The sequence below is a fragment of the Spea bombifrons genome, chromosome 3, assembly GCF_027358695.1.
Source record: "Spea bombifrons isolate aSpeBom1 chromosome 3, aSpeBom1.2.pri, whole genome shotgun sequence".
In the NCBI taxonomy this organism is placed as follows: domain Eukaryota; kingdom Metazoa; phylum Chordata; class Amphibia; order Anura; family Pelobatidae; genus Spea; species Spea bombifrons.
The window spans coordinates 54,482,682-54,494,913 of NC_071089.1; the positions used below are offsets into that span (position 1 = coordinate 54,482,682).

General features: G+C 42.1%; 1 protein-coding gene across 2 annotated transcripts in view; it reads left to right on the forward strand.

Moving 5' to 3' along the window:
- TULP4 (TUB like protein 4) overlaps window positions 1-12,232 on the forward strand; it is a 103,776-nt gene that overhangs the window by 76,259 nt on the left and 15,285 nt on the right. For both annotated transcript variants that reach the window (XM_053460230.1, XM_053460231.1), the window contains exons 5-6: window positions 11,114-11,294; window positions 11,725-11,859. In XM_053460230.1, the coding sequence (XP_053316205.1) occupies window positions 11,114-11,294; window positions 11,725-11,859 (316 nt within the window). The remainder of the gene's footprint in view (window positions 1-11,113; window positions 11,295-11,724; window positions 11,860-12,232) is intronic.

Below are 12,232 nucleotides of genomic sequence, written 5' to 3' on the forward strand. Positions count from 1 at the left end.
GTTCTGCCTTGGGATATTTACATCCAAAGTGCATTATTTTTCCTATCAACATTAAACCGCAGTTGCCGCACTTGCAACCATTTTTCTAACTTACTTAAGTCATTTGCCATTTGACTTATTCCACCTGGAAGGTCTATCCTGTTGCAGGCCTTTGTATCATCTGCAAAAAATACATACCCTACCATTAAGAGGATCTGTAATATCACTAATAAAAGTATCAAAAAGTACCTCAATACTGATCCCTGAAGTACCCTACTAATAACAAGTCCTGCTGTCACGTTATCCATTCAACTATTTTTACATCCAAACCCAAAGACTGCAATTTATTTATAAGTCTTTTTATGAGGGGCAGTGTTGAATATTTTACTGAAATCTAGGGCTGAAACAACGAATCGATAAAATCGATAATAATCGATAACGGAAATCATTGTCGACTATTTCCGTTATCGATTAATCGAGTGATCGATTCTTTGTTGGAGCACTCGGCTCCTTTTACTTACCTCCGCGAGCGTTCCCCGCTTCTGCTACACGCTCTGCAGTCTCCACCTTCTTTTCGCTACGTGATGGATGTGACGCGCTTCAATCAAGATTTCAACTTGAAGCTTGGAAGTGGAACGAGTCCGTAGCGGAGGTAAGTATTCTTTATGTTTATGTGCGAATCGCTCTGTGTGAGTGGCTCCATTCGCACAGAGCGATTCGCGGGGGTGGGGGTCCACGGCGGGGTGGGGGTGGGGTTTCAGGGGATGGAGGGCAGGGTGTGAGTGTGGGTGGAGGGCAGAGTGGGGGTGGGGGTGCAGGCCAGGGTCGGAGACTGGGTGCAGGGCAGAGTGGGGGTGGGGATGCAGGGCAGGGTGTGGGTGCAGGGCTGGGTGGGGGGGCAGGGCAGAGTGGGGGTGGGGGGGCAGGGCAGGAGACTGGGTGCAGGGCAGAGTGGGGGTGCAGGCCAGGGTCGGAGACTGGGTGCAGGGCAGAGTGGGGGTGGGGATGCAGGGCAGGGTGTGAGTGTGGGTGCAGGGCTGGGTGGGGGGGCAGGGCAGAGTGGGGGTGGGGGGGCAGGGCAGGAGACTGGGTGCAGGGCAGAGTGGGGGTGGGGATGCAGGGTGTCAGTGTGGGTGCAGGGCAGAGTGGGGGTGGGGGGGCAGGGCAGAGTGGGGATGCAGGGCAGGGTGTGAGTGTGGGTGCAGGGCAGAATGTGGGAACAGGGCTGGGGGCAGGGCAGAGTTGGAGACTGGGTGCAGGGGCACAGTGCAAAGTGCTGGGTGCAAAGTGCCAGGGCTGAGTGCAAAGTGCTGGGTGCAAAGTGCCAGGGCTGGGGCAAAGTGCTGGGGGCAAAGTGCTGGGTGCAAAGTGCTGGGTGCAAAGTGCCAGGGCTGGGGCAAAGTGCTGGGTGCAAAGGGCAAAGTGCTGAGTGCAAAGTGCCAGGGCTGGGTGCAAAGTGCCAGGGCTGAGTGCAAAGTGCTGGGTGCAAAGTGCTGGGTGCAAAGTGCCAGGGCTGGGTGCAAAGTGCATAAATATTGTGTTTGGGTTCTTGTACTTTGAAAATATTGTTTTTTATTACATCATAACAAAATAAGAATGTTAATGTAAATTTTAAGTTGTTTTTTAACATCCAGTTCATTAAATTATTTTAAATAAACAAAAAATTTGCATATTGTTTTTTTTTATCCGATTAATCGAAAAAATAATCGGCCAACTAATCGATTATTAAAATAATCGTTAGTTGCAGCCCTACTGAAATCTAGATAGGCTATATCAAACCGTTCCTCCCTCTTCTATTATTTTAGTTAACCGGTCAAAGAATGCAAAAAAACAGAATGTTGCAGAATCTTGTAATACCTTTTTTATTGAACTAACAGTATTTAAAATAATAGACGAGCTTTCGGGAGTCCTCCCTTTATCAAGTCAAAATCACTTAATATATACCGTATTGGCTCGGATATAGGCCGCCCCCGTATATAGGCCGCACCCTAAAAGTTTGGTGCTTTTTTAAAGAAAAAGTTTTTTTTCTTTAAAAAAGCACCAAAAAAAACATGCTGCCACTCTGTCCCCCCCCCCCCGAGATATGCTGCCACTCTGTCCTCTCCCCCCCCCGAGATATGCTGCCACTGTCCTCCCTCCCCGCGATACGCTGCCGCTGTCCTCCCTCCCCGAGATACGCTGCCGCTGTCCTCCCTCCCCGAGATACGCTGCCGCTGTCCTCCCTCCCCGCGATACGCTGCCGCTGTCCTCCCTCCCCGCGATACGCTGCCGCTGTCCTCCCTCCCCGCGATACGCTGCCGCTGTCCTCCCTCCCCGCGATACGCTGCCGCTGTCCTCCTCTGCCCCCCCTCCTCGACTTACCGGAGCAGACTCCCGGGTGTCTTGCGGGGCCGGCGAGGGACATCTACGCAATACGCGTATGCAACTTCCGGTACCGGAAGTTGCATGCGCGTATTGCGTAGATGTCTCCCGCCGGCCCCGCAAGACACCCGGGAGTCTGCTCCGGTAAGTCGGGGGTGGGCAGAGATAAAACGCTTAGATAACCTCCCGTGCCGGCACCCCTACCCCCCCCCCGTGGGAAGTGCTGGCAGGGGAGGCTGTCTGAGCGTATCGGGGAGTAGGATACGGGTCCCCTGCACCGCTGCGGGGGATCTGTATCTTAACCACACTGCCTGCCCGGCGCTAGACCACGAATATAGGCCGCACCCCCACTTTAAAAACTTAAAGTGGGGGAAAAAAGTGCGGCCTATATTCGAGCCAATACGGTATATTTGTTACACTATTTTAATTTTAATTTAATTTTAAATACTGTTCTCTATTGCAATTTTTGACATAAAATTCAAATCTATTTGATGGCAGCTCTTTATTCATAAAGACAATCTGTTTAAAAAGCTGTGGCTAGTATATTTCATATTTTTGTTTGTTTATCACATTTACAGTGGTATCTTTCTAGGGCTGCAACTAACAATTATTTTCATAATCTATTAGTTGGATGATTATTTTTTCGATTAATTGGATAAAAAAATGAATGTAAATTTTTCATTTATTTAAAATAATGTAATAAACAGGATGTTAAAAACAAACGGCAGAATACAAAGAAAAACTTTGATAAAATGCATTTCTTCTTTTTATTTCTCAACCTGCCCCTACCCCTGAAATGCCACACTGCCTTCCAGACATGCCACACTGCCCTCCCCACATATGCCTTATATCCCCTATATGCCTTATACCCCTGATATGCCACTGTGCCCTCTAATATGCCTTATACCCCAGTATGCTTATATATCATGGGGTACCTTTTTAAACTTGCACATAAACCATGTATTGATGACTTCCATTAAAAATAATTTATTTAAAATAATGTAATAAACAAACAGCAAAAAGGGAGGACTCCCGAAAGCTCGTCTATTATTTTAAATACTGTTAGTCCAATAAAAAAGGTATTACAAGATTCTGCAACATTCTGTTTTTTTGCATTCTTATACACTGGACTAAAACGGCTACTCCAAACTACAGTTAACCGGTCAAAAAAAACAAGTTAGTGTGACAAGATTACCTGCAGTAAACCTGTGCTGTTTCTGATCAGTTCCTTCCAGATAGTTAAACCTATAATTTAGCATGCTTTCCATTAATTTGTTAACTACCGACGTAAGACTTACTGGTCTGTAGTTGACGGGGTCTTCCCTGCTTTTTTTTGTGTGAAGTGGTACTATAGCTGCCAACTTCCAGTCTTCTGGAACTACTCCTGCTAATAGTGACTGGTTAAATAAGTCTGCCAACAAAGCTCTTGTAAAACTTTTAACTTCCGTTGTATCTTGGGTTCCATGGATTACCTTTTGTTATCTTATGCACTTATGTCAAGTTTACCAATTGTACAGTGCTGCTCAATATGATGGCGCTTTAGATGTCAGTCAGTACAAATGAATACATGATATGATAGATGGTTTTCATTGCTGGATTCAGTTATGAGAGCAGTGCTAATGAATTTGCTATCAGTTTTTAATAAAACGTAATGTGACAGCTCCTCTTTAAGATCATCCTGTGATATTCAGAAATATGTGTCACATTTGTTTAATGGAAAACTTAGATGGCTAGATCCCTATAACAAACATCTGCTTGCACTAATTCAGTTTAGAGTCCCTTGTTTGGTCTCTTTAGTGAAAGGGGGTTAAAAAGCGCATACTGCAGCTAAGGAACAAAACTAGCATCCTTTGAAGTCAACAGTGGAAATGTACAGTAACTAGGGCTGCAACTAACGATTATTTTAATAATCGATTAGTTGGCCGATTATTTTTTCGATTAATCGGATAACATCAAAAAAATGGAATGAACAAACTGTTAAAAAAAAAAACAAGCAAAAAAAAAATACTTAGAAAATGTACACTTTCATCTCTTTATCACAATGTCATTTCTCTATTAACCTTCTTATTTTACTGACATAATAATAAAAGCTACAAGAACCCAAACACGGTGTTTCTCAAACTAGGTTTTAATACTTAGTTATTAGTAAATATTAATACATATGTTAACTATTGTTTCATATTTATTAAAACTATGAGAAAAAAGCCGTGTTTATATTTTCTTTTATTTGCCAAACTGCCCCCCAGTTATGCACATCTGACCCCCCAGCTTGCCACTGGGCCCCAGATATGCCACTGTGCCCCCTGCTATGCCTTATACTGCTTATATGCCAGTGATATGCAACTGAGCCCCCTGATATACCTTATACCCCCAGATATGTCGTATGCCCCCTGATATGCCTAATATCGATATGCCTTATACCCCTATATGCCACTGTGCCCCCTGATATGTCTTATACCTTCCAATATGCCACTCACCCCCCATTTATGCCTTATACCTCCCTATATGCCCCTGTGCTCCCTGATATTCCACTCCGCCCCCCATAAATGCCCTACACCACCCTGATTCACCACTCTGCCTCCCCAGATATGCCACTCTGAAATTCATTATACCCCCCATACACCACTCTACCTCCCCCTATACACCACTCTGCTTCCCCCAGATATGCCACCCTGAAATTCATTACACCCCCATACACCACTCTGCCTCCCTGAAATTCATTATACCCCCCCATACACCACTGTATTTCATGTCAGCCAATAACATCCATACATCCATACATAGCTTTGTCTAGTATATTTAATATGTTTTATTTATAGCCGATATCCTTCCTAAACCATGAAAAAAGGTGGTGCAGCTGAGGACTTTCTTGTTGCCAACAAATTGGATGGGTATAGTAAAGGGTCGATTTAATGTCCTAGAGAGGCATGAGCGAGCGGGACACCAAATATATTTATCATATGCATTAATGTTCCCATGTTAGCTGGATAATGTCTAAGTCCTGTTCTGATATCACATAGACGTCGTCCTGTTATCATCATGGCACCATCTATTAGTGATTACATATTTTGAATATTACTTGCGTTACAACAAGCCTGACAATTTCAGTGGGTTTTTTTTTATTATTTTATAGACCGATAACAATAAATACATAAGTAAAAATAAAAGCAGAAAATATGCTATTGAGTCTTAGGAGCAGTGTTTACATCACCGTCACGGTAAACACAGTAGTTGCTATTTGACATCACAGGCATTAGAACACTCACAGTAGGGATGAAAGAGATGCGTGTAGACTCTCTTCTTTGTGGTGTAGAGGTGACAGTATCGAGAGGAGTGAATTGCAACCATGTCCATTCGGGCACTGTGCAGTATTTGTCGCGTCACTTTGAATAACACCTGCAATGTGACAGCCCTTTGCTGCGGACACCTCTTCCATCAGGAGTGCGTGCTGCAATGGTTTTACGCGGCTGAAAGAAAAACTTGTCCACAGTGCCGAACCGTGGTAGGCAGCAGCCGAGATATAGTCCAAAAATTATTTTTTGAACTAGCTGAAGAGGAGGATCCAGAAGAGCTGAGGAGTGAAGTGGACAGAGTGTATGCCCGCCTGCTCTCAAAAGAGAGGGAGCTGACCGGATGGTTCAAAGCGGCATGCTCACTATATGCGGAGGTGAATGAGAAAAAAGCTGAGTTACAAGCTTTAGAGAAGAAGTTTAGGGACATGGCAAACTCATATTCAGGGCTGGAAGAACAACTAAGGCTTCTGTATCGGGAGCAAGCAGAAACCAAAGCAGTCATGGAGAAAACCATCGGTCCTGCGATATTTGAGAGCCTAGCTCCCACTGGATATCAGCGGCCGAAGCTCCGTCGCCCTGGTGAATTCCTGCAGAAAACCTTTAGTTTCCCTGCAGTGTCTGTGGAAGCCACCAGTCCTACTGGATTTGGGATGTCATCTCCAATTGGAATCCAGAGGCCCAAGCTTCGCCCTCCTCATCACATGGGACGATCTTTTCCTTGATTTCATCGTCCTCCGTAAAACAACTCAACCACTTCTAAGTGTTAGGTGGTTTGAACCCTTGTAGTTCATAATAAATTAACTTGTTAGGATCTTATTTGTTGTGCTAGTTCTTTATTTTGTATTTCTCTGCTAGGTATAAACATAGCTATATTTAGCATTTTTCTAAATTATTATATATATGTATAATATTAAGTGAACATATGATGGAGGAATGTCACCTTAGAAAGGAGAAGGGAGATACTCAACTATAGAAAATGATTGGTGAAAAAAATGTAAGATGTCTTTCATTTTTGGGAAGACTCCTAGATGAAAACCAAATGTATCAAGCCCTGCATATATCCTATACACACGTGCTCAACATACGCGTGTCATGGGATCTCTTGACTGCCTGTTCAAATGAATAGCATGATTATTCTATGTCATGTAGTTCTTTTCACCTATTCTTTCTATGTAAAGTCTTGGATGAGGAAAGATACTTTCAGAGTAATAATTAATATGCCAGTTCTGACAGTTTTGGCCCCATAATGTAGACTAATATCTTCAAAATAAATGACAATGATTACAAAACAAGAAGAAGGAGTTACATCCATAACATCCATACATCCATACATAGCTGTGTCTAGTATATTCAATACGATTTATTTATAGCCGATATCCTTCCTAAACTATGAAAAAAGGTGGTGCAGCTGAGGACTTTCTTGTTGACAACAAATTGGATGGGTATAGTAAAGGGGCGATTTAATGTCCTAGAGAGGCATGAGTGAGCGGGACACCAAATATATTTATCATATGCATTAATGTTCCCATGTTAGCTGGATAATGTCTAAATCCTGTTCCGATAACACATAGACGTCGTCCTGTTATCATCATGGCACCATCGATTAGTGATTACATATTTTGAATATTACTTGCATTACAACAAGCCTGACAATTTCAGTGTTTTTTTTTTAAATTATTTTATAGACCGATAACAATAAATACATAAGTAAAAATAAAAGCAGAAAATATGCTATTGAGTCTTAGGAGCAGTGTTTACATCACCGTCACGGTAAACACAGTAGTTGCTATTTGACATCACAAGCATTAGAACACTCACAGTAGGGATGAAAGAGATGCGTGTAGACTCTCTTCTTTGTGGTGTAGAGGTGACAGTATTGAGAGGAGTGAATTGCAACCATGTCCATTCGGGCACTGTGCAGTATTTGTCGCGTCACTTTGAATAACACCAGCAATGTGACAGCCCTTTGCTGCGGACACCTCTTCCATCAGGAGTGCGTGCTGCAATGGTTTTACGCAGCTGAAAGAAAAACTTGTCCACAGTGCCGAACTGTGGTAGGCAGCAGCCAAGATGTAGTCCAAAAATTATTTTTTGAACTAGCTGAAGAGGATCCAGAAGAGCTGAGGAATGAAGCGGACAGAGTGTATGCCCGCCTTCTCTCAAAAGAGAAGGAGCTGACCGGATGGTTCAAAGCGGCATGCTCACTATATGCGGAGGTGAATGAGAAAAAAGCTGAGTTACAAGCTTTAGAGAAGAAGTTTAGGGACATGGCAAACTCATATTCAGGGCTGGAAGAACAACTAAGGCTTCTGTATCGGGAGCAAGCAGAAACCGAAGCCGTCATGGAGAAAACCATCGGTCCTGCGATATTTGAGAGACCAGCTCCCACTGGATATCAGCGGCCGAAGCTCCGTCGCCCTGGTGAATTCCTGCAGAAAACCTTAAGTTTCCCTGCAGTGTCTGTGGAAGCCACCAGTCCTACTGGATTTGGGATGTCATCTCCAATTGGAATCCAGAGGCCCAAGCTTCGCCCTCCTTATCACAGGGGACGATCTTTTCCTTGATTTCATCGTCCTCAGTAAAACAACTCAACCACTTCTAAGTGTTGGGTGGTTTGAACCCTTGTAGTTCATAATAAATTAACTTGTTAGGATCTTATTTGTTGCGCTAGTTCTTTATTTTGTATTTCTCTGCTTGGTATAGACATAGCTATATTTAGCATTTTTCTAAATTATTATATATATGTATAATATTAAGTGAATATATGATGGAGGAATGTCACCTTAGAAAGGAGAAGGGAGATACTCAACTATAGAAAATGATTGGTGAAAAAAATGTAAGATGTCTTTCATTTTAGGGAAGAGTCTTAGATGCAAACCAAATGTATCAAGCCCTGCATATATCCTATACACACGTGCTCAACATACGCGTGTCATGGGATCTCTTGACTGCCTGTTCAAATGAATAGCATGATTATTCTATGTCATATAGTTCTTTTCACCTATTCTTTCTATGTAAAGTCTTGGATGAGGAAAGATACTTTCAAGAGTAATAATTAATATGCCAGTTCTGACAGTTTTGGCCGCATAATGTAGACTAATATCTTCAAAATAAATGACAATGATTACAAAACAAGAAGAAGGAGTTACAATTTTAGTAAATCAATTCAAAGAGGCTGAAATTTGGTATGAAAATTAAATGCTGCATTTACATGACACCTTAATCACATATATATATTTGTTACACTATTTTAAATACTGTTCTCTATTGCAATTTTTGACATGAAATTCAAATCTATTTGTTGGCAGCTCTTTATTAAATAATTTAATAAACAAACAGGATGTTTAAAAAAAAACGGCAGAATACAAAAAAACTTTGATAAAATGCATTTCTTGTTTTTTTCCCCCAACCTGCCTCCACCCCAGTTATGCACATTTGAGCCCAGGCTTGCCACACGGCCTCCCAGATATGCCACTCCGCCCTCCTAACATATGCCTTATACCCCCTGATAGGCCACTCCGTCTTCCCGAGATATGCCACTGTGCCCCCTGATATGCCTTATACCCCCTGATACGCCACTCTGTCCTCCCCTGATATGCCACACTGCCTCTCAGACATGCCACACTGCCCTCCCCACATATGCCTTATATCCCCTATATGCCTTATACCCCCTGATATGCCACTGTGCCCTCTAATATGCCTTATACCCCAGTATGCTTATACCCCCCAGATATGTCACTCCCTCCTCCCCAGATATGCCTTATACCCCCCAGATATCCCATAGATCCCTCATAGATTCAAAGACCCGTTCACAGCACATATACGCAATACTTTTATAAATAAATACAGGATTAATCTTCATTGCCCCCAGGATTTAGATTCCCCTTAGTTTGCCCCTTTACATCTAACTGCACCTTAAGTTAACTTTATTAAATTAATTAAATTAACCCTCAGCATTAAATTAACCCTAAAGACCCCATCAATCACAACTGCCCCTAAATTAACCTTAAAGACCCCATCAATCATAACTGCCCCTAAATTAACCCTAAAGACCCCATCAATCGCAACTGCCCCTAAATTAACCCTAAACACCGCTTTAACCACAACTGCCCCTAAATTAACCCTAAACACCCCATTAACCACTGCTGCCCCTAAATTAACCCTAAACACCTCATTAACCACAATTGCACCTGAATTAACCCTAAACACCCCATTAACCACTGCTGCCCCTAAATTAACCCTAAACACCCCATTAACCACAACTGCCTCTAAATTAATCCTAAACAACCCATTAACCATAACTGCCCCTAAATTAACCCCACCTCCCCTAACTTTCAGCAGCCCAAATATTAATTTTATACTCAGATGAGTGTCTTAGCCATGTGGATGCTATAGGAAATGGGTGGGGCCAATTTTCATTGGGACTGGGAGAACGGAAGGGGCGGGGCCAGTCATATTGACTGCAGGGAGGGACTAGTAAGTAGTAACTGCTGGTGTGAGTCACACTGAATGTAACGGATTATAAAACGAGGGGTATTTTTCAGAGCATTTGCTCTGAAAAAACCCTCATTTTATAATCGATTTTATCGATTTCGTTGTTGCAGCCCTAACAGTAACCAAAATTTATGCCACTGGACCGTTACAGCATGACCAATAGCATGATTCATGTGCCTTCTCACTCCCTGTTGCTATTAAAGCTTTGAGACCTGCAGGCTAATTAATTGAAAGGAGCATTTTAACACGTGTTTGAGTGTACCCAGAGAAGACGCAGCAAGAGATGACTATGCTAAATTAAGTGTTTGTGATTGATGATAATACCGAAACAGTGCCAACAGGGACTAGATATCAAAGAAAGCAGAGAGAAATTATGCCTCTGGCATAACTGCATTTAGAAACGCTTCATAATCCAAACAATGAGCAGCTTGTCTTATTTCACGTTGACCACATTCATCTTCAAAATTAGACCTAAACAAAAATATGTTTAATTTGCTAAATTCAGTTTCTTAATTTTTTGTTCTAATGGCATGTGCCATTATTTATAATTTCAGGAATCCCAAGAAAACTGTGTAATATAGGGTTTGATGTCTATGTGTAGCCACAAGATTGCTTGTGGCATCTTGCTCTCCAGCGTAATGTCCCTCTAAAGTCAGTTCACAGTACAAAATGTTCAGTTTTCTTTGCTATAGTTCTGTTCACAAAACTCTGGTACACATTTAAATGGGGAACAATCCAGTAACTATTGTTTCTGAAATCCACTAATTTAGACTGTAGGAGTGTCCTTTAAACTCCAGAAAGGTTGTCTACATTATCACTGTAAACCTATTGTGCCCACTGCAGGAGACTCTAGCGCTGAGAGGTGGCTTCAGTTTTGCTTAAATTTCAGTGGGTCGAGTCTCTGCTGTAACGGTTGTTTCAAGTGTAGAGCTCCCGTAATTAACTACCAGTTGAAACAGATCAAACAGTCTTGCTTTTACTTCCAGGTATTGTTTGGTACTGCTGATGGCCAGGTTATAGTAATGGACTGCCACGGCAGAATGCTGGCACATGTTCTACTGCATGAGTCAGATGGCATTTTGAGCATGTCCTGGAATTACCCCAGCTTCTTGGTAGAAGACAGCAGCGAAAGTGACACAGACTCTGACGATTATTCTCCACCGCAAGGTAATAATATATGTATTCAAACAGGACATCGGCCAGTTGAGCATGATTTTGCCACCTAATTCGCCTCTATAAAGAATAATTTTTATTAATGCAGTCGGTTCTTAGCAAATGCACATACACATCTGTTGAAAAGTTCTGGTTACTTGGAAATCTCGTTGTTTTTGAAAGAACTACTCGTGCTTTGCGTGACCTCGCTCAACTCCTCCTTCTCCTGGAAATTAGGGGGATAAAGGTGCAAGTCCAGGTGTCAGTACTAACCTCTTCATCCCGTTGTCCCCCCCATCTGGATCCGCCAGTGGTATTGCAAGAGACAACAGACAAGGGAAAACTTGTAGTAGGGGCAGTTTGCTAAGTAAAACAAAACCTGTACAGTAATGTTTTAAAAGGAGAATTTTTAATTTCCTGATTTGCTTTTGGTTGATCTTTTCAGATGGTCCAGCTGCATATCCCATACCAGTGGAGAACATCAAACCTCTGCTCACAGTTGGCTTTACATCTGGTGATATTAGTTTAATGAACAACTATGATGACTTGTCACCAACTATCATTCGCTCAGGGTTAAAAGGTAGGATGTATTTGTTGTTTGTATTTATGTATTTTTATTTCCATAAAATATATGAATTTCCATATTTATCACCTTGTTCGTGGCCTGCTACAGCTTGGATTGGGAACTTAACACCATTATTGAAACAACTGCAGCAGTTGATGGAGTGGAATATGTAGATGCGCCCATCAGCAGAATTTGGGGGGGGGGCAGCTAACAATTAGACAGCTGTAATGGAGATAGATAAGAGTTGTTCATAAATAAAATATAGTATATATTCATGATGAATGGTCCTATTAGACATTTTATTATTAAACAACAGAACAAAATTGCATAAATAATAGATTTTATGTTTGCAACAAATATATTTACTGCTTAGGTCATCTTCGTTTTA